Raw genomic sequence first — 21,407 nt, forward strand, 5'->3', positions numbered from 1 at the left:
TCTCGATTAATTCAGATTAAAACCAAAAAACCGTCCAAGTGGAATATATTCCACAATCACCCCAATCACACATCTCAAGTGCAATATTACCCTCCAACGTTCATTCCTCCGTTTATAGCCAGTATATATTTTTAAAAAGACCATCATTGGGATTACCCCCACCCCATCCTCTTCATCCTCAACCAATATTCCCCCACCCGAATTCCCCCAGCTCCACCCCTTTCCCACTCCAAAATAGACTCGTCCAATTTTCCCTCTCCCTCTCTCAATATCAATTACAATGAGAAAAAAATCTAAGCCCTCATATCTTATTAAAAAACTCACCCCCAAGAGCCAAAAAATTTCACCAAAGGCCCATAAAAAATACTACAGTGATAAAAAAATTCAAGATAACGCGTAAAACGATTAAACAAGTCATTGAAATCGTTGGACTCAGCCATTTTGTACGTGGGGATGTCGGGGTAGACTCGTCCCGAGGTGACGGTGGAGCCACTGTTTGTTTACCCGGTCAGCGATCACCATCGTGAGTTCTCCTCGTAAAGGCGGGAACAACAGTCTCATTTCACCTGCAAACAGTTGAATCGATCCGAATAAAAATCGTCAAATTATTAAAAAGGTATAAATCGGTGATTAGTGCTGTAATTATCGGAGAATTGTTTGAAATAGACTGGACTATTCACCCCATACGATTGCCCGCCAATACGATCTTACGAGAGAGAGCGGGAATATCACGTGACTACTAGTGACCAATGAGATAGATGGGATTTGAAAATCGTGCGTGGTCTTTGTTCACGAGTCGGCCGTCAACGTAACTTCAGTTCCGTGAAGGGGGCCCTGTGTCGGTGATCCGTTTTTATACATGGTTGTCTGGAGGACTTGGCAATATCCCAATTAAACATTATTCCATCGTTAATACATGTGTTAAATTTGTGATTTTAACGGATTATATCGTCGATACGTTGCGTCAACAATACGGTAAGTTATTTTTATCGTGTATTTATCATTTTTTTAATCGTCAATCGTGTATTTATTTTTCGGCTGTTGGTGAGAAAGTAAAAAGGCGGGCTGGTTTCTCGTGCTCTGAGATACGAGAGCCCCGTTTCCGATGTGGCGCCAGAAAAGATACCATCCCGCCCTGCCGGCAGGGCCACATTGTAATCAACAGCCATTTTTTTTTTGCATTGTTTTTTTTTTCTTCAAATGTTTATTGCACATTGTCCTGTGGGCATATGGGTTTCGCCATTGTTCGTCGGTTCGGTCGTTCCTCAGGGCAGATTAATGATAATATCGTAGGATTTCGGTGTCAAATGTCAGGCGCTGTGGAAGCCGGGGAATATCTGTAATTACATTTTTTTAAATTTTAATGGAAATGGGGGAATCCGGGGAATCCCCGGAAAGCAATTAATCCGCCCCGCAAACAATGGCAAATTTTTTTTTCTCGACCAATTTTTTTTTTCGGTGACAACCGCTTGACATGTGGCGGGCGGGAAAGTCTGGACCACTTGGAGATTTTTCGAGGACATTTTTTTTTCTGGCCTCTTTGTGCCGGCCTCTGGGGATTATTCTTTTAGCGGGAAAACTGGTGTTGGGTATTTTATTCGGGTCTGGGGTCTACAACTGGTTTTGGGACTTAAACCTACCTCAACAGTATTTTGATAAGAGAGGATGAGGATGAAGATAAGAAGTATTGAATAATAGTAATAATTGATCTATGAATCTACTGGAGGATTTTTAAGAGTGGGAAGAGAGTGAAAAATGGTAATTCCAGAGAATTTTATGGTTTTAGTGATTTGCACACCCTCGATTGCTGGGACCTACCCCATTGAATAAACTGAGCGGGAAAGTTTTGACCGTGGGAACCTTCTGAGAACTTAAAACCCTCATTTCCCCCCCTCTTCTCTCGGTTCCAGTCTTGGGTTGAGAACGGCCAGATCCCCATGCCATATGCACACCGCAGGAAGTATCCTGGTACGAAGTTGCTGTGTAAAACCCAGCCCTCGGTTGCAGCCTTCAACCCAAAATAAATTCCCTCCAGTCATTTTGACCATTCGAGCTTCTCCACTCCCACAATTTTTATTTCCACAAATTTCCCTCAATTTCATATTCCCGTCTACTCTATTTATATTTATTTCAGCCTAGTCTCTCTCTTCCTAGCTTTTATGAATTTCAGTCTCACCGAAATATTCGGATTCACATCAACAATTTTGAGCAAAAAAAATTATATTCTCATTCCCCTGTACTTTCACCTCGCAGTTTTGCGTTTTCTAACGCTCTCTTGCCGCTGTCAAGGTCAACCCGAAAAGGAAAAAAAAACGTTAGGAAATAATTCAGCGGCAGAAATACTTAATCTTCATCTTTTCGAAATTCGCCGACATGACCCTGACGAGTGCCTTTTATCTGGAACTCAATAGACTCTTTATTCTCTTCCTGTCATGAAACTTTGACAATATGCCGAGGCCAGAGTTTCACTGTGGACAATCCAGATAATTTATGTAACCCAATATTTTCTACTACCAATCATAAATATGGAAATAGGGAGGTGACTGGATAAGAATTTAATTGGAAATTGAGGGAATGAGGGAGTGATTGCGAAAAGGTAATTCCACTGTTGAATTTTTCGAGCATTGCCCTCAGTATTTTTATATACCCGCCAGTTTTTCTCGTTGGATTCTCTGTCTTCATCGCTCCCCTCTTTTTTTTAACCCCTTTGGAGGAGCCGCAATGGAATAAGAGAACGACCAGAGCGAAAGAGAGAACAAAAGTTATACGTACACATGGGCTATAGGGGGTTGCAGACAGTTTTGCGCACATAGGGGTGGACTTCAGCCCCTCTTTCATTTACTCAACTGGTGGGGAGCCATCAGATCGATACTCGCAAAACGAGACGATGAGGGGGATGCCAACCCCAACCAACACATCGTCGACCAAACGGTCCAGACCTCTATTAAATATCTCAATCGTTTGCGAAAAAAAAAATTATTTCCGTTTCAAATCAATTAAAATTCAAGTTAATTCTGCTTTTCACTTGTGAAATTTCACTTGTGAGCAGTCAAGAGTAATCTTGAAAATCAGGGAGTACTTTGGTTCAGTGGAAAGAAAAAATCTTCAAGGTCCATTGCAAAAAGGGAATTGCAGGAGGAAAATAAGTTTCTAAAGCTCCTCCTTTAATTTTCCCCGAAGGTCCATAGAAAAGAATGCGTAGAGATTTTCACGGTCATTGTATCGATTCTCCCCCAAATGTTGCAAGTAATCCCCGAAAACTCAGGTACATTTGCCCTCGGGTAAATAATGGTCTCTCAACAGGAATTCCACCTTTTTCTAAACGACGTGGAGGAATCCTCCAGGTTTCCTATACCTGACACAACCAACCTCAGCCTCCAAAAAGAAAATATTAATTTTAAATGTTCAAGGAACCTTTTAATTTCTCCCCACGTCCTGAAATTACAACTTCCCGGTGCTTAGTATGCTCCCCAGATAGGTGGGAAAATAAAAATTTCTCGAAATGAGTCCCATAAAAAGTGACATACGAGTGAGGAATAAAATTTGAATATCAACGACGGGAGTAACTTGTCTAAAAAGAAAAAAAATCGGCTGAATATATATTCGACTTCTCACTCCCCCACATCCTCTCTTTCCCGTGTATTTCCGGTGTTAAATATTTCTCATTACTTATTTTCCCTGTACCCCCCCGCAAACCCACGAGTAGAAAATCCCCAGGCGCGACTAAAACAATTCTGAAAACGTCGACATTCGCATATTCATTGGTGTACTATCAAGAAACAAAAGGTCTCGTGTTCATTCTTTTCTCCATGAAGAAACTCGATCTTGTGCATTGCTCATCAGAGTGGAAAATGCTTCCTTCCCTCGGTCTTTTATTTTTTTTTCTTTTTGGTTATTGGCAGTCGCACCTGTCGTCCAACCGAAGGACAATTCCCCCAGGTTCTTCAGCGAGTTGTGGGCCAAAACTAACGCCGGGGCCCACGAACAAAGGGACCGTTCATTCTATACAACTCGTATTATATACCGCAGGCCAACTCTCGAGGTCCCCTTCTCCATTCGTTCTGCAGAGTGAATTTTTTCACAGGATTTTTGCCAGTATTCTATATTATTTTATTGTGTCTACACATTATATTCGTTAAATTCACATTGCAACGGAAAATTCAGCAATAAACCTTCAATTAATAACGATTCAATAAAATAATATAGAATATAGAATAGAGAAGATAACATTATCTTCTAGGGTAACATTATCAACATATTTGAACCTCGAGCGTAATTTTTTCGCATATTTTCCAGGGTCCATCAATGATGGGGTGATAAAAATGTATATATGTACATGTACTAAAGCCCAGGTCCCAGTTGGCGGTTCGATTTAGCTCGTGTAGCCCCCGTTGTGGGCCCAAAGAAGAACCGGTTTTCTGTCTTTGTATATCCCACCAACTCTGTTTCTGGGATCACAAAGAAAACCGGCCACTATAGGACAGGATACGGGTTGTGAATAAGTGTGTGCAACCCAACAAATACAACTCCATTCCTTTCTCCTTCTATTATCCCTTCATTTCTCGCAAACACTGAGCCATCAGAAAGAGACAAAGAAACACCAATAGCTGGTAGTACGCCATCCTATCATTTTCATAAACCTCCTCCGTAGACAGATATTCCATGTGTTGGTTCATCAATGGCTGTCTATTGGCTCAATATTCAATTATATTATCTTTTTTATTTTATTGTCACTGTGGATGACCCTGGCTTATTCCACTCCATTATTTCTTCTCGAATTCTTCACGAAATTCTTCAGAATGAGGGGTTTATTGCTGCTGAGCTAACCTGGCGCATCCGTTGGTGCAGAATTTTAAATCTCGAGGGAGGTATTCAAGGACCTCCCAGGAATTTTTGGGACCTTCTTGGAAAGTCCCAGCCGGAAGAAGACCCTCGGGATGGGGGACTCCGGAAATTAATATTGATATTGTCTGCGACTGTCTGGAGAGATCCCGCTGGGTATTTTACACTGATTTTTTTTCATAGTCTTCACACTCTTCTTTTTATTCATACATTTTTGAGATACTAATGAACACCCCTCGTCTCGGTGGCTTTATTTTTTTCAAGGCCGTATCTCCGTCATGCTTGTGTGCCCTGGTAATAAAAGTAAGGTTGAGGGCCCCCGATGTTTATTTCCATCTCTCTTTGCCATTTTTCTCACTCTCTCATTCCCATTTTGTCTGATTGTACTTCGTCTCGCACGACGACGTGCATGACCCTTCCATTTCGCAAACTCGAGGTCAATCTCGAGGAAAAAAATAAAATGTATAAAAGTTGGGTGTAACTCATCGTTGGGATGGGCTTATCAATGAGGAGCGAGTTTATTCAAATATTAAGAGGACGTGGAACTCAGAGTGATGAGTGAAGATTAGTCTTAGAGTTGGCAAATTGAAGAATTTAATTCCATGAATTTTATGGCTGTTAGATTGAATCCTCTGTTTCATTTATTCCAATTTTATTTATTCTATTTATTCTTTCCTGTATTGAAATATTAATAGTGGACTGAATATTTCTTCCAAGTAAACGAGCATTTGGCAGAAATAAATTTTATCTCATTCCGTAATTCATTCTAATTAAGACTCCAATAACTCTCGTCCTCAATTATTCTCCCTGATAGTCTCAACTGAACTCGAATAACCCTGAAAAAAAAAATAATCCAAACATTTTCGATAGCAAGTTTCAACGATATAAATTCTATCCAACAAGCAATAATTACTGACAATTGAATCGTAAATTTCTAAGTGACAAGTTAATGATTAAGCAATAAATGCAATCTCCGCTGAGACAATATATATAATAATAAAATATTATTTATGATTGCGAATTTTGAATTGAACGTGGGGATTTGAGAATTGTGAATGACCGAGGGGGATCTCATAATTTAGACGAAAATGCAGCCCGGGTCAAACAACAGTTGAATCAACTCTGTAGTGTGTACACATCGAGTGATTTTTGAACGTATAGTACTGTGTATGTTATCCAATGAGGGCTTTACTACGTCTTCACACACTCTATAGTAAATGGTGTATAGTACTATGAGTCAGTCACACCCACGAGAAACGGAGTAGCCGGTCTTTCTGGTGCTGAGAGGGGGATATTTCTTTCTATATAGGTATATTTATTGCAACCAAGAGATCGTCGGGTTCAAGACCCTTTTTCTTCACTCACTGTGTGGATGTTAGCAACAAATGTATGTGTGCAAAACCGCGAGGTCACGCTTACACACGATACAAGAGACTTACGTATCATTGAACGAGAATCTATTGCCCTTGTCCAGGAGAAGAGGCCCCACAACACAAAGAGTACATTCATATCGCTGAATAATATTTCGAATAATTAATTTTGGGACTTGCATCTTTCATCTACTCCATAATGAATTATATATTTCAGCATTTGGAGATTTGTTCGCCTTCTACATCATCGTCATCATTTTTTACGGAAAATGATAAAAAAATCGATTGAAAAAATTGATCACGATATTGATGAGATTTAAATAAATTGGAAATAGCGTGACCATCTGATTAAATAGAACAACGAAATTGAAATTCAAATAAGACTCTAGATAAATCCGTTCAATAACCGCTAGAATACATCGACTTTTTATCGAAAATCTCGAGACGCGATGGAGATAGAAAAATTGTAATAATACCCTTTTTTGCAGCGCTGTGTGAGCTCTAAAAAAAAGATAGAAACGAAAATCTGATAATCCCCCGTAATTCCGGAGATATTTCCATATTTCATTACCACTTCGATACACAATTGTAATTTGTTAAAGGGGTAAAGTGAAGAGTATTGGTCTCTGTTTCAGTCGCTTGAATGTTGGATACAGAGAGTAGACATAGCACTGGGCTAGATCAGGGACCTACGAGGGACCCTTGGCTCACAATGGACTATTACCTCGGCACCGACAGTCTATCTCTCCAAGAGATGCTTGACGTCGACATAAAATGTGAAATTGAGGGTGTCATCGGTGGACATCCAGAGTTGGGATTCAATTTCACGGATCTGTCACCTCTGGAGATGGACGATGATCCCGTTGGATGCCAGGGTGATATCAACGGTTGGTTTGGATCAACGAGTTTACTCAATGGCAACAGCAACAGTTCACACAGGTAATAACGGTGGTGGAATATTTTTGGGTGAATTTTTCGTACGTCGGGGCGAATCATTGAATAAATTAAAGGGATTACTGACCCGCTTAGAGCCTGGCCTGTCTTTTGATCGATCGTTTCCAAGCGACGTAATTCGCGAATTCGCTTTCAGTTGGGTCAATGAACTATCGCTCATTCTTAATCACCGCTCAAAATACTCGGTTTGTTTCATCTGCTTTCATTTCGCGGAAGGAGTTCTCAGGAGTTTATTCAGTTGAATTGGATTAGGATATTTGAAGCTTTCAATGTTCACGATATTATTGAACATGTATTTCAATTTTATAGGGAGAATAAAGAAAGAATGAAATTAATTCATTGAATATTGAATTTTCAATTTCGCAGTAATTACAATCTTGACATCAGCGGAGGCGATGCAGCATCAGTAATGGTAAATCCGAATTCAGTAATGCCACATATCACAACGAGATCTCCAACGCCAAATGAAACCCAGACATCCTCCATGATAAAAACGTCGGCCACGGCATTACCAGCTAGACGAAATTTTCTCATATCAGCGAAGAACAACGCCAAGAAACAGAGGATTGAGATGGATCATAACGAGGTAGCCAACGACAAATACGACAATGACATAACCGAGACAGAAGATGAAGAGGAAGGTGATGAGGATGAAGTGGATGAGGATGAGGAAGACGATGAGGAGGAAGAGGATGGTGATGAAGAGGAGCTGGAGGAAGAGGATGTGGATGAGGCTGAGGACTCGGAGGAGGAGCATGAGAATAAAATAAACATCAGTACTATGAGAATAAAGTGCAAACCTCAGCAACAACTCTTGAACATAAACTCAGGAATGATCAAGACTTTGTCACCGCAGAGTGTTGGAAAATCAACGACTACTCAAAAAGTTAATTCCTTCTCGCACATTAGAGTTGGCAATTTCAAGCTCGTTCAAAGTACCACTGGCCACACACCCCATCACATCAGAAAACAGATATATAATAATAATATACATCATGTTGCACCTGGTGCTGTATCATCACCACCGGCATTGAAGAAGGAATTTGATCCGCTCGAGTACGAGGAGAAACCATATCCAAAACCTGCCTATTCTTATTCCTGTCTTATTGCTATGGCACTCAAGAACAGCCAGACTGGATCACTACCAGTATCCGAAATTTATAATTTCATGTGGTACGTTAAAAGTATAACATATTATGATTTTTTCAATTTTTTTATTACAAATTCGTGGTAGAAAAAGCTACCACTCCAAATATCTGAATTTTATGGATATTTTTTGGGTATTTTTAATTAATCCCGTAATTTAAGGAGAGGATGGGATTTTTTTGGGTTGGTAAATTAGTAATTTGAAAATTGAGAGAACACCGCAGATGGAAGTGAAATTTTAGTCCACCGGGTGTACCCTCGAAATCCTAGTACACAGCATATTGCTGCCATTTTGTCGAGGGGTTCCCTTCGGTCCCCTTCTGTCTGCAAACACCAGGTGTGCGTCCCTAAGTTGGGGCACACTCGGTCACATCAGTGGTACAGTCCCAACAGTAACATTATGCAATCACCCTCATTCTCCCTAATATCCAACAATAACTAAATTATTTCTTTCAGAATATTCAAGTAATTTCGCAATTTTTTTTCATTAAAATTCTTCTCATGTTCTTACAATTTTTTCACAACAGTAATAAATTTTATGCTTTTGTAGAAAAATGTCTAGAACCATTGCAAAATGGCAATTTTTTTATGAACTACAAGATTGTGAAAATAATTGAGAAGAAAATCATTTTAATGCAGAACTAAAACTGCTGGAGTCGCAAAAAAATTAACAAATGGTTTTTTCCAATTGCAGTGAGCACTTCCCCTACTTTAAGACGGCCCCGAACGGTTGGAAGAACTCAGTACGACATAATTTATCGCTGAACAAATGTTTCGAGAAGATAGAGAAGCCGGCTGGCAACGGTAATCAGAGAAAAGGATGCCTGTGGGCCATAAACCCCGCAAAAGTAGCTAAAATGGACGAGGAGGTGCAAAAATGGTCGAGGAAGGATCCATTGGCGATAAAAAAAGCAATGATATATCCAGATCACCTGGAGCTCCTGGAGCGTGGAGAAATGAAATACGCTGGTAACGGTGGTGACATGTCCGAAGAGACTGAGAGCTCTGGTGATGAGACAGCTGAAGAAAATGTTGTGTACAATGAGCCAGCCCTCGGTCACGTTGCTGCCAACTCAGTCACTGACAGTTATGACGAGAGCAGTCAGGACTGCGACGTTGACATCACCGAACACCTCTACGATGACTTAGAAATTGAGGAAAACAAAGAATCACTGCACATGCAACTCAATATCTCCAAACAAAAGTCATTCGAGTACGAACTCAGTCCGAGTACAATGAAGAGGCAAAAAAATGTCGGCGGAACAATACAGGGAAATTACGTTTATCAATCAGTAACACCTTCACGCAGGAAAACTCCCCTTCTCGTTAGAACTCCAACGACAAACGGTACTTTTCTCAAAATCGAGTAGATTATAACAATTTATTTTTCATCCTCCTCGTCCTCTCTAACTCGATACATAAAGATCTCACTGGGATACAGAGGAGTTTGTGCATCTGAAGTGAAAATGATAAATCGTTATCGATTATAACGATGCATACTATTTTTCCTCTGGCAACCGCAACCCCTCCCTCCCCCTCCCCGTAATTTTTAATTATTGAATTATAAATTAATATTTTTGTACGTACTCAGGCTGTGTAAAGAAAAATGCAAAAATTAATCTTTTTTTACTTCAGTTGGTGTATCTATACGTAATATGTAGATTTGCTAACGATTTTTTATACCATCTTTGTCATTAAAGTCATAAAAGTTACTAAAACGTACGGTTAATGGAAGGAATGTTAATAGCAAGTTTTATACGCATTTCATCGAGGTAATTGGTCAACTGTTTAAACTTCATACATTAAAATCAAGTGTTACTATTTCTCAGGAAATATCATCAATGTCAATCAGACTTTATTTCAGTTTTTGTCAATTACACTTATATTCCTATTCTACATGGAGAGAAACAGAGAGGGCGATGAGCTTCTAACAAGTTCGATAAATGTAAAAAATTAAGAGAAAAAAAGGGAAAAAAAATATATAACACAGTTCTTCCTCGTAATCAATCAAACTGAGTTGGTTTCAGTTGTATATTCATCAAGTTCACTTAAAACTTATTGTATATGATTAGTCTCGGCTGTCAACACAGATTTATACATCCATGTATCACTTGAATTCCTCGGTAGCACGAATGCATTGAAAGAATCCAAAATCCACATTAAAAAAAAGAATACGCAGCTCAGTAATGGAAACAGAGAGCAAGAGAGAGAGAGAGAGCAAAAGAGAGAGAGAGAGAGAGAGAGAGAGAGAGAAAAGAAGGTCTCAAAAGAATGTAATTTTGCAAAGCAGCGAATAAAATTGTAATCATTAATAAGTATTTGGACAGCCCCAAATGGCCAGACTGATGTATTATAAAGTTCTTTATACATACTTTATATATAAAAACCTATATACACTGCGTATATAAACTCGATCGATAAGTGTAGATGATTTTGCAATTGTATACCTGAAAACAATAATTACTAGGTTCTTTTTTTTTTTCTCGCAGATTACATAATTAGTACAAATAATAATACAGAGGTAACAGTCAATTGAAACTGAATTGTACAGGATCAATAAATGACAATGAAAAAACAATCACTTCAATAGAGTTAATGTTAAGTTATCGAGATTGATCTGCGATGGTTAAATGTGTTTATGATTGTGGAATGAAACTGAATGGAGAGGTGAAAAATTGATGACCCCGTTGGCAAACGTTCAGTGTCTAATTTATGTCTTTGAGGTAGTGAGGATGGAAAATCTGGTGAACAATTATTTCTACAGCAGCAATACGTTACATCTGTTGGATATATTTTTTTTTTTTACTTAAAACAAAGATTTGGTGTTCACAGGCACTACAGTATTGCCCTGATTGGCAATCGTTACTGATATTGCGAGAAAATATTGTATTACATTGTCAAGAGCAGTATTTCAAGCTCTCCGTCGATTGTGTCGTTAACAATCACCATAATGTATTATTAATCATAAGTTTGTACAGTGATTGTATATACTTGATAGAGAGGTAGAGCAATGGAACTATTTCGGTACCATTAGTTAGTTTGTAAAATTTTTTCATTTATTTCGTAAGAAAAAATATTAAAAAATAGAAAAAAAAAATACCAGGAGAATGGCATTTAACAGCGGTTAATGAGTGAATTGAAATGTCGTTAACTGCATTTTGCTACGTGTATATCTCAGTAATAATAAATATCTCTTTGTAATTTGTCACAAAATATTTGTTCTTTTTACTGCTAGCGGTGAATTTATTACAGAACGGATTTTCGGAGTGATATGGTTAACATTTCATGTGTTCGCTCGGTGATTCTTTTTTTTTCTTCCTCAAACGCAATACGACTGGAAATAGCCGGGCCAAATTGATATTTTGAACACTGCTTGTCATAGCTACTGCATGTATTATTTTTTAACCCGTTAGTCCTTGAAATGACTAGATACGACAAATAATAGTACTGTATACTAAATAATTGAGTATTTTGTACTGCTGTGAATATTGAAATGTCCGGTTTCCCTATTTTGTTTTGCGGGTCGCGAGCAGTTCTAAGATTTCCGGTTTATTCGCAAGGATAAAAATATTGTCTTGATTTTTTTTAAACAAATTCGAATGAGAGCTGTGAATATCGACAAAGACTGGGCGGGAAAAGTATAATGGTTAAATATTTTAAATCCGGAAACTCAAAATCGATTTTGAAACATGATCTGCGAGATTTCATTGATCGATGACCTCAATCATTATTTACTCATTCAATTACACGAGCTCTCCAACGCGCGAAAAAAACCATTGAAGGCTGAATTTATTCCTATGAAAATAAAAATCCAAAGCTCATAAAAAATTATCCCTTTACCCCCCGAAATAACAACTCCAATCTCCATAATGAACTCATGAATTATAAATTTGATTCTTCCTAAATAAAACATTTCTCCACGATTCCTTCCCACAATTATTTTAATCCCTATCAATTAATGACCCCAATAATTAAAAAAAAACCCACGAATAGTTGCAATTATCAATAAAAAATTGGAAACTTGAAAAATGCCCTGACAGAATCGATAAGACACCTTCAACCCCTCCAAATTGATATTGATTTTCTATCGATTTTTTCGTTATCTCCGTGTCCCTGAAAGGGCAATGAAAATTCACGTACGATAAAATAAAAGGTAATAAAAAAAATTGAGATCTCCTACCTAAATCGTAATGCCCCACAATTTTCCACCGAATGTATTTTTTCAACTAATTGTTTCTCATTGAATTAGTTAAAGTAAAAAATGAAAAAATAGTTAGATGACGCTTTGAAAAATAAGAGGCGCCCCTAACGGCAATAATAATATACTAACCAGTAGGTGATTGGCAACGGGTTCGTATCGTGCGAGTAACTCACAAGTGATTGTAAAAAATGGCATCCGCGACGACGTCGCACAATGAGGTATCACAGCAATTTTCCGTCAACAAACTTATACGAGTTGGTTATTACGAATTGGATAAAACTATTGGAAAGGGTAATTTTGCTGTTGTCAAGATGGCTACCCACGTCGTTACTAAATCCAAGGTATGAATGGCCATGATATTTTTCATTATTTTCACACCTCCCGTGCATAACGAACACTGCAAATCCCCTCACAACACTCGTTCCATTCAGTCAACAAAAACTAAACAACCGAATGATTAAACAATTGCTCATTGTCTCAACACTAGTTACTCGCAGCTGTTTACCCCCCACAGCCCTCATTATCCCCTAAATCCTCATTGTTCCTCGTTATGATTGATCGACAGACGACTGTCATGTCGTTCCTGAGACTATTAACTGCTCCAATAAAAAAAAAATTACCAACAACTAGTCGTTCTCTTCAGTCCACTCATTCAATGAATCACTCGATCAATTTAAATCCCATAACACTTGGATTCCTACCACGAAAATCCCTCGATTGTCATGTGGTTCAATACTTTATCGTTATCATCGCTCTATTAATCTGGAGATACGGTAATTACCGGAAGCAAGAGATGATTGTAATACGATAGTTTGTCTATCTCCACTAGATAACATAGAGCCACATGAACGAGTGAAATTTATAAATTCTCGTTATTATCCACCGCTGTGAGACACTTTTTTTCGTCTTCAACGTGCAAAAAGACCTTTCCAGGTCAATCCTAGACCAATGGGAACATATCGTGTTTGATAATAGTTCGATGATAATGATTTATCCACAATATTTCAGGTTGCAATCAAGATAATAGACAAGACAAAACTCAGTGAGGAGAATTTAGCTAAAATATTTCGTGAGGTTCACATAATGAAGAGACTGCGGCATCCCCACATTATCAGGCTTTATCAAGTAATGGAGACTGAAAAAATGATTTATTTGGTTACTGAGTATGCACCTGGGGGTGAAATATTTGATCATCTAGTGCGTAATGGGAGAATGTCAGAGTCTGAGGCGAGAAGAATATTCAAACAGATTGTACAGGCTGTTCACTATCTCCACCAGAATCGAGTCGTTCATCGAGATCTTAAGGTTGAAATATGAGTTTTATTTATTTATTGTTTACCTTGAGGATTCTCACATGACACACCGTTTATTCTGTCAATTAGCACATTAATCTTTTCGTTTGTTTTTTTATTTTTCTTTCATATTCAGGCTGAGAATCTACTCCTTGATGCAGACAATAATATTAAACTCGCTGATTTTGGATTCAGTAATGAATATACACCGGGTGTGCCTTTGAGCACTTGGTGTGGTTCACCGCCTTACGCAGCTCCCGAAATATTCGAGGGTAAACATTATGACGGCCCAAGAACTGATGTGTGGAGTTTGGGTGTTGTATTGTATGTATTAGTGTGCGGTGCATTGCCATTTGATGGACCCACTATGCAGTTGTTGCGGGCTGTCGTTATCTCAGGAAAATTTAGGATACCATTTTTCATGTCGGCCGAGTGTGAGAAATTGATAAGGCATATGCTTGTTGTTGAGCCTGAGAGGAGACTCAGTATTATACAGATTTTAACACATCCCTGGATGGGTGGAGATGGACTCACTGAGCCTGAACCTGGAGGGTAATTATTTCACTTTCATTTTATTCCCACATTTCGCTCACTATCTCGGAAACTAACAGACACACCGAAATTTCTGTGAGGAATTGGGAAATAATTAGATAAATTTGCTATTTATCTCGCAATTCGATGGAATAATTTTTTTCACGACGAAAAAAAAAACCAATTCTCCAGGTGCAGTCCTGAAACAACTCTCTCTCAGCCTATTAATCAAATGGTAATAGAGAATATGCTGAGACTGCCTGGTCTGGACGCAGACACTCTATTAAAATCCATACAAGGAAACGCGTTTGATCACGTATCGGCAATTTATCATTTGCTCGCTGACCGTCTGGAATTCTCAATGCAGAGTTTACCAAGTATGCAGACATTGCCAGGGGATTATATGGCTGACGGTGCTCACCAGTTAGAGAAATTCGGTGACACTGAGGCGGAGTGTGAATCAGAGCGAATTGGACTCAATCTACCGCCTGGCACACCCTATCATGCCACCAGGAGACACACTGTGGGACCTGGTGACACGGCCCACCAGCCATCATCGCCCTATCCTTACGCCTGTAATTATGCACCTGGTGGATATCCGCCTCTTGGCCTTTTGCCAATGATGCAGTGCAATGTTGACCCACATATGCTGCCGCAGACTAATTTACCACTGAATCTTCCACTGGTGCAAAATCAACCGCCACAGAATTTCCAAATCAAGGATCAGCATTTGTTAAAACCACCGCCAGTCATGGGAGCCAGTAAGTTTTCTCTCCGATAAACATCGTAGATCAATTTCGATTAATTAAATAACAATTCTATATTATCAGCCTTCCCTTTCTCATTAATCAATTTTGGGGTTGTACTAAAAATGGAATATTCCTTTTTTTTAAACAGCGAGCAGTTTTGGGAGGAGAGCATCGGATGGTGGAGCAAATCTACACGTATTCTACCAACAGCAGCATGGAAATGGGACAGGAAATGGTGAAGAGAGTGGCTGGAGTCAGCCAGGCAGCAGAGAACACTTGCAATCTGTATAAAACACTCAGATAAATTAGTGCTTGTTCTCTTTTATTTTTTTCGATTATAGAATTAAATGGCAATTGGATTGTTCACAGGGTGGAAGCCCCACGTTGGGTCAGTGCTCTCAAACACTGAGTGTAAGTACAGGGAGCCCGGATAGTAGTGGTGGTGGAAGTAGTGCAAGTTCAACGAGTGGTAGTGACAGAAGACGACGAAGTGGTCTCACAGCTGTTATGCAACGGCCAGGTAATAATTTTTTTTTTCAATCATTCAAGTTATTCACGTGTGAAATATACAATTGGTGTTTGCCTCTCCTCGTATTCATCCAAATTGTTGTGATTAAATTATGACAGCCATGACAAATGTAGACTAGTTGACACTGCACCCTCTCACGTATATCATTCATTCATGCATACGTAATTGACACATTTATCAAATCAGTCTTAAATTAAGAAAAACGGTCAGACAAACAATATCTCTTATCTTTACAACTCTCTACTGTTCAGTTATTTACGATCAATAATACAGATTTAACTGATAAGCACGGGAAGGACAGGAAAATTTCTAAAACCACTTGCCTCATTTCATCCCTTTGCTGCTGAAATATTCTCGAATCAAGAATTATTTAATTCCCAACTGAACGATCCACAAATGGTCGAGTCTATTATGATATTCTTGATTAAAGCATATTTATCTGCGACACCATGTTTTATTTGTTATTACCATAACTGTGTGTTTATTTGTTTTCTGTTTTTTTTGTTTTGGTTTTCCTTGTATTATTTGAAAAATATCTGCATGGTTTGTTGTATCCGGCTGCACTTGTACCATGCCTCGGTGTAAACACAATGCATGTAGTTATAAATCCGGAACTGGTCATGGAGGTGGAAGCTAGGATGAATAGGGCATATCTACCATCGAGACTGCTGCCTTGTCATTTAAGGGCAGCTGGGCTTCCTCATCTCAAGAAAACCTCACTCTATCCTGTTGGAGCTGGTAAATGTCGTTTAGCACCAATTAGTTTTGACGATCCTTCGAGTCCAAATAGTTTCATTAAGCTGTGTTTAATGAGTGTGGTAAATAGATCATACGCCATGAGAGTATTAATCATTGATAAATGTGAAATAATGTCATGAGTGGACTAACGATTTTACAGCAGGCAGCCGAGATTCTTATAAAGAACCTACTACTCACGTTGCAGCCGAACGATATTCACCTGTGAGAAGAGCGTCTGAGGGCTCATGTCCGCCTGGCCCTGGCATTCAGGCCATTCAGCAAGAGTATCAGCAGCTCCAGAGACTTGCCTCACCCTCGCACAGTCCAGCCAGTATTCCAGGCTCTCCAGTTCATGAACGAGGGGTTGCAGCCATCACTCAGGGTAAATTAGTTAATGGATTAAAGTCACAAGTAGTATGCCAATGGTTTATAATAGTTTATTAGAAATTATATTTGAGATTGTATTGGCAATGACTTGTTATGACGAAATGGAGATTGACATTTGGACATTGCGTAGGTCTCAGTGGTTTGACAACAGCACCGGTGCAAGGGAGTATTGTTCATGGTACTCCCACACAGCCACCTACAGCCCCTCTGGATTTGAGTCCCCTACGTCATCACAGATCACCAGCAACAACGCCAGTGAGTTATTCACCGAGCAATAGTCCTGCTCTCGATATGATTCAGGAGGAACACCCGGTTGATATGCTCAGGGTAATTAAATTGCAATAGCCATTAAAAGTTTTTAAATGAAATTCTAACAGCAGCAAAATGTGTTACTCAAGAAAATACCACCTCAAATATCGGTGACTGATGTGCTAGGGGGTCAGGTAACCCTTGTCGGATGTACACCATCACCATCACCATCAGTGGACTCTCTGGAGGACAATTTTCCTCACTACAGTCCACTACCAAGTTTCATAATCTCAGAGCCCTGTGATCCATCTCGTCCGAGCATAACTCGAGGAATAGGTCGATTACATTCAGTAAGTTCACCAGTGTCAACCGAGGTAGAAGTAACATTATCCGATGAATCGAGTCGTCTCAATTCAGAGGCTATACTAGGTCGTGTTAAGCAAATAATAGATGCACATGCACCACCAAAAGGATTTATATTCTCAAGACAGGAGGTCGCTGGTGGTGGACTGAGTCTTGAATATCCTGGAGGTGTACAAATTGAATTGAGAGTATGCGAATCTGAGGAGCGAGAAGTTAAGGGAATTAAAATGCGACGAATAAGTGGTGATCAGTTGCAGTACAGTCAACTATGTCAACAATTGATTTCTTGCATCACCGTTTGACAAGAAGACACGCAATTGTGTCCAAGTCAAATATATTATTTAATGCCAACCAAAGGGTTAGCACGTAAATCTCCAATATTTGACATTTTATTATGTACATTCCTTGTAATGATTATTCCTGGTGTCTCAAAACACCAACTCAAAATCAGTATTGCATCGTGCATACTGCATATATGTATATATACCTATTTACGTACACGTACGTGCACTAGAAATTATCCAGATGATTGTTTAACGCCTAAATCATAATCACGTGCTGAATTATTTCATCATTTTACGATGTATACATACGCATATGCATTTTGGTTGACGTCACCCCATCGGCTTTCGAGTGACACTGTGTACAGATTGTTACGTTTCAATCAATTATCATGAAATTAACGGATTTATTGTGTTAATGGCGACATTGATACCGTTATTCACTAGACTTCAATTGGGTTTAATCGTTGTAAATAGCTGGAATTAATATGTAAATACGTCAGTAGCTGACAACACTTGATTAACGCCAAAACTATTGAATTAACCCATTCAGAGATTTAGATAAATCATTATTTACACGTACATTCCAATTTTTTTTTGTCTGTCATTGTTTTTATGTAGGGAAGAGAATGGCCACGCGAGGTGGAAAAGTGTTGTAAATATTTGTGTAATATAATATTTGAGAGATCGTTGGCTTCATCGTCGATGAATTTAAACGATTATAATTGAGGTTAACGTTTTTGTTTTCTTCAGTCAGTAATCATATACTGACCTTTACAATTGCAAAAATGGTGTTCATGTAATTATTTTATCAGGCACTTGTAAAACTGTTATATTTAATTCCAATATTAATTTAACGCGTATTACGATCATACGCACAAAAAAATAAATACTGCATATCCGAGATGAAATGGAAATTTTAGAGCGTACGTCTGAAATTATCCGCTGACTATGATAAGTCGAGTTATACAAATATTAATTGATTAAATTTTTGTTCGCTGTATGCGTGCGTACGTATTTTCATATGTACATGGAGCACATTAATAAGTATCAAACAAAACAATTTAAAAAAATTATGTATATGAATAGAGAACAGATAGTATTTTCTGCTGTCAATTCTTCAACTAAGACTGTGATTTTTAAATATATTATTGATTATCGATTAGACCTTGTAATACATATTGATTAAATATGGAAAAATAAAGATGGTAAAAAAGAATTAACCCATGCACAAGTATTTCAGTTTACTTTCCTGTTCTTTTAAAAAGTATTCTTCAACAATTTTATTTCTGTCAACTCAACTCATTGACATACAAAAATATAGAATACTCTTAAATAGACGACCGAGGTAAATTTGTTCATTTTGTACTCCATTAACATTAACCCTAGTGTTACCCCATATTATTAACAATGAATTCTCAAGCGTCATAAGTTGAGGCCGAAGTATTGCCGCCCTTGCCAGTCCAATTGGTGTGGACGAATCGTCCCACATCGTCCACAAGTTCATAAGTATGAGCACCGAAATAATCTCTCTGTGCCTGAATGAGATTCGTTGGCAAACGATTGCGACGAATGCTGTCGTAGAAATTACGAGCAGCTGAGAGGACTGGGGTAGGAATTCCAAGAGTGTCTGCCGTTGATAACACGACTCGTAGGCTCGACCGACACCTCTTCACAGCTTTGGCAAAGAAATCGTCGAAAAGTAGATTTGATAATTTCGGATTCTTCTCGAATGCTTGTTTAATGTTCCCGAGAAATACACTGTAAAATTAAAATTTATCAATTCACCTATTTTTCTCACGCATCATTAAATTATCTTCATTTAAATATAAATTACCTTCTAATAATACAGCCACCCCTCCACATGAGTGCAATCCCGCCATAATTCAAGTTCCAATTATTGACTTTAGCAGCATCCCTGAGGAGCATGAAGCCCTGTGCGTATGAAACAATTTTCGCTAAGTAAATGGCATTTTTCAATTGCTGAAGGAATTGTGTCTTATCCCCGCGGAAGGCCTCGATCTTTTCATCATTGAATATCGAATAGGCTTCATTCCTTTCACTGGCTAACGAAGACAAACACCTGGCAAAGACAGACTCTCCAATGAGAGTGACTGGTACTCCATATTCCAACGCAGCAATAACTGTCCACTTTCCAGTTCCCTTTTGTCCAGCAGTATCTCGTATTCTCTCCAATAAATATCCCTTATCATTTTTATAATTGAGTATATCCCGAGTTATTTCAATGAGATAAGACGACAGTTCCCCTCTGTTCCATTCGTCAAAAACACTAGCCATTTCCCCTTGGCTTAACCCCAGGCCATCTCTCATTAATTGATACGCCTCGGAGACGAGCTGCATGTCGGCATATTCAATACCATTGTGCACCATTTTAACAAAATGTCCAGCTCCAGTCTCGCCTACCCAGTCGCAGCAAGGTTCACCATCGGCCTTGGCACAGATTGCCTGGAATATTGGTTTTATCGATGGCCATGCCTTGGGGTTGCCTCCAGGCATCAACGAGGGACCGTATCTCGCACCTTCCTCACCTCCACTGACTCCACAACCCACGTACAGAATATTATTCTTCTCCAGCTCTTCTGATCGTCTTTTTGTGTCTTGATATTCTGAGTTTCCACCGTCGATTATTATGTCCCCAGGGGATAACAGGGGAACTAGATTCTTGATGAAGGCATCCACTGCAGGACCCGCTGAACAAACCAGGAAATTGTCCAACATAATATCTCCAGAAAAATACGAACGACTAATTTATTCTGTTCTTTCTATTCCACGATATACCGAACGATGACGATATATTTTCTCTAACGAATTCATAATTATGTATGACCTTGAGAATAGTCTCTTACAGATATTCATGTCGTATCAATTTTGTAGAGACATTGACCATTTCTTTTTGTGGCTCATTAAATTTCCGATGAGAAGATCCTTCGATATTTCTTTATAAAATGCAGTTATAATATAATCGTCTTTTCTCACCGTATCACCTCGTCGCCGTTATTAAAACCAGTGATTACCTCCATTCCATTCCTCCAGTCAGTCCTAGCCAACAATTTCTAACAAATGCTTACTCACCTTTAACAAGTAACATGACTCTACGTGGTTTCTTGAGTTTGCTGACCATCTCCTCGAGACTATAAGCCCCAACGACCTTGGTGCCCTTGGCTTCATTATCCAGAAATTCCTTGACCTTCGTGGTGGTACGATTGTAAGCGCAAACGACGAATCCATGATCATTCATATTCAATATGAGATTCTGGCCCATCACAGCTAAACCGATCAGTGCAATATCTGCAACTCTGATCCATAATGACAATTTAATTGAGCTCCAGCAAATTTTGCCTCATCGATTCAATTAAACGGATGAAAATGTTGATTAATTGATTATTACTTACGCCTCACTCATGGTTGTTCACTGGAATTTCAAATAGCCTGAATAAATAAGTGAGTAATTATCACTGGTGAGAGTGATCGGTCCAACAAGTGGCAGCAGTTCGTTTAGACTTTTCTAAATGACTGGGTCTTATCGAAAGACGTCAAATGAACCACTCAACTACTGGATCAGCCGATCGCGTATGAACCAATCGCCTCACGCCAGTCTCCAGGTCACTAATTTCTCGTGGAAAAAGGGCATAAGTGGGTGCTCAGTAGCAGAAGCTGTGGCCTTTTTATTCTGAAGGATTTTACTGCGATTATTTTGTCCAGTTTCTCGTGTTTTTTGATAATTGGATAGTGTGTTAATTTTTGAAAAAAAAAT

At 38.8% G+C, this 21,407-nt stretch overlaps 3 protein-coding genes across 7 annotated transcripts; 2 read left to right on the top strand and 1 right to left on the bottom strand.

Moving 5' to 3' along the window:
- The first annotated feature begins 18 nt into the window (after positions 1-18).
- Positions 19-11,532, top strand: LOC105263209 (uncharacterized). Its single transcript, XM_011299254.1, has 4 exons — positions 19-975; positions 6,848-7,151; positions 7,533-8,339; positions 9,007-11,532. The coding sequence occupies exons 2-4, from the start codon at positions 6,856-6,858 to the stop codon at positions 9,680-9,682; spliced, it is 1,779 nt and encodes a 592-aa protein (XP_011297556.1). The 5' UTR covers positions 19-975; positions 6,848-6,855; the 3' UTR covers positions 9,683-11,532.
- Positions 11,533-12,656: 1,124 nt separating this feature from the next.
- On the top strand, positions 12,657-18,518 carry LOC105263210 (serine/threonine-protein kinase SIK3). 5 transcript variants are annotated; one of them, XM_011299259.1, is made up of 11 exons: positions 12,657-12,854; positions 13,522-13,818; positions 13,942-14,357; positions 14,529-15,097; positions 15,234-15,370; positions 15,455-15,605; positions 16,215-16,352; positions 16,513-16,734; positions 16,870-17,066; positions 17,138-17,338; positions 17,476-17,600. In XM_011299259.1, exons 1-11 carry the CDS (start codon positions 12,702-12,704, stop codon positions 17,506-17,508), a joined length of 2,514 nt encoding a protein of 837 aa, XP_011297561.1. In that variant the 5' UTR covers positions 12,657-12,701; the 3' UTR covers positions 17,509-17,600. The 5 variants fall into 5 exon arrangements, with proteins under 5 accessions (XP_011297561.1, XP_011297557.1, XP_011297558.1 ...); XM_011299255.1 differs by having other exon boundaries at positions 17,138-18,518; XM_011299256.1 differs by having other exon boundaries at positions 16,558-16,734; positions 17,138-18,518.
- Positions 18,519-18,851: 333 nt separating this feature from the next.
- Positions 18,852-21,207, bottom strand: Pgd (phosphogluconate dehydrogenase). Its single transcript, XM_011299260.1, has 4 exons — positions 21,046-21,207; positions 20,726-20,949; positions 19,470-20,343; positions 18,852-19,393 (listed from the first exon to the last, which is right to left on the bottom strand). The coding sequence occupies exons 1-4, from the start codon at positions 21,054-21,056 to the stop codon at positions 19,051-19,053; spliced, it is 1,452 nt and encodes a 483-aa protein (XP_011297562.1). The 5' UTR covers positions 21,057-21,207; the 3' UTR covers positions 18,852-19,050.
- Positions 21,208-21,407: the final 200 nt, after the last annotated feature.

The sequence above is a fragment of the Fopius arisanus genome, unplaced genomic scaffold (assembly GCF_000806365.1).
Source record: "Fopius arisanus strain USDA-PBARC FA_bdor unplaced genomic scaffold, ASM80636v1 scaffold00014, whole genome shotgun sequence".
NCBI lineage: Eukaryota > Metazoa > Arthropoda > Insecta > Hymenoptera > Braconidae > Fopius > Fopius arisanus.

Excerpts from the sequence above, each read along its gene's own strand:
- LOC105263210 (XM_011299255.1), top strand. The coding sequence starts at position 12,702 with ATGGCATCCGCGACGACGTCGCACAATGAGGTATCACAGCAATTTTCC. Across the intron at positions 15,606-16,214 it reads AGCTGTTATGCAACGGCCAG|TTATAAATCCGGAACTGGTC; the intron begins GTAATAATTTTT and ends CAATGCATGTAG. Across the intron at positions 16,735-16,869 it reads GGTTGCAGCCATCACTCAGG|GTCTCAGTGGTTTGACAACA; the intron begins GTAAATTAGTTA and ends GACATTGCGTAG.
- LOC105263209 (XM_011299254.1), top strand. The coding sequence starts at position 6,856 with ATGTTGGATACAGAGAGTAGACATAGCACTGGGCTAGATCAGGGACCT. Across the intron at positions 7,152-7,532 it reads AACAGCAACAGTTCACACAG|TAATTACAATCTTGACATCA; the intron begins GTAATAACGGTG and ends TCAATTTCGCAG. Across the intron at positions 8,340-9,006 it reads GAAATTTATAATTTCATGTG|TGAGCACTTCCCCTACTTTA; the intron begins GTACGTTAAAAG and ends TTCCAATTGCAG.
- Pgd (XM_011299260.1), bottom strand. Across the intron at positions 20,344-20,725 it reads AGTCATGTTACTTGTTAAAG|CGGGTCCTGCAGTGGATGCC; the intron begins GTGAGTAAGCAT and ends TGGTTTGTTCAG. Across the intron at positions 19,394-19,469 it reads GGTGGCTGTATTATTAGAAG|TGTATTTCTCGGGAACATTA; the intron begins GTAATTTATATT and ends TTAATTTTACAG.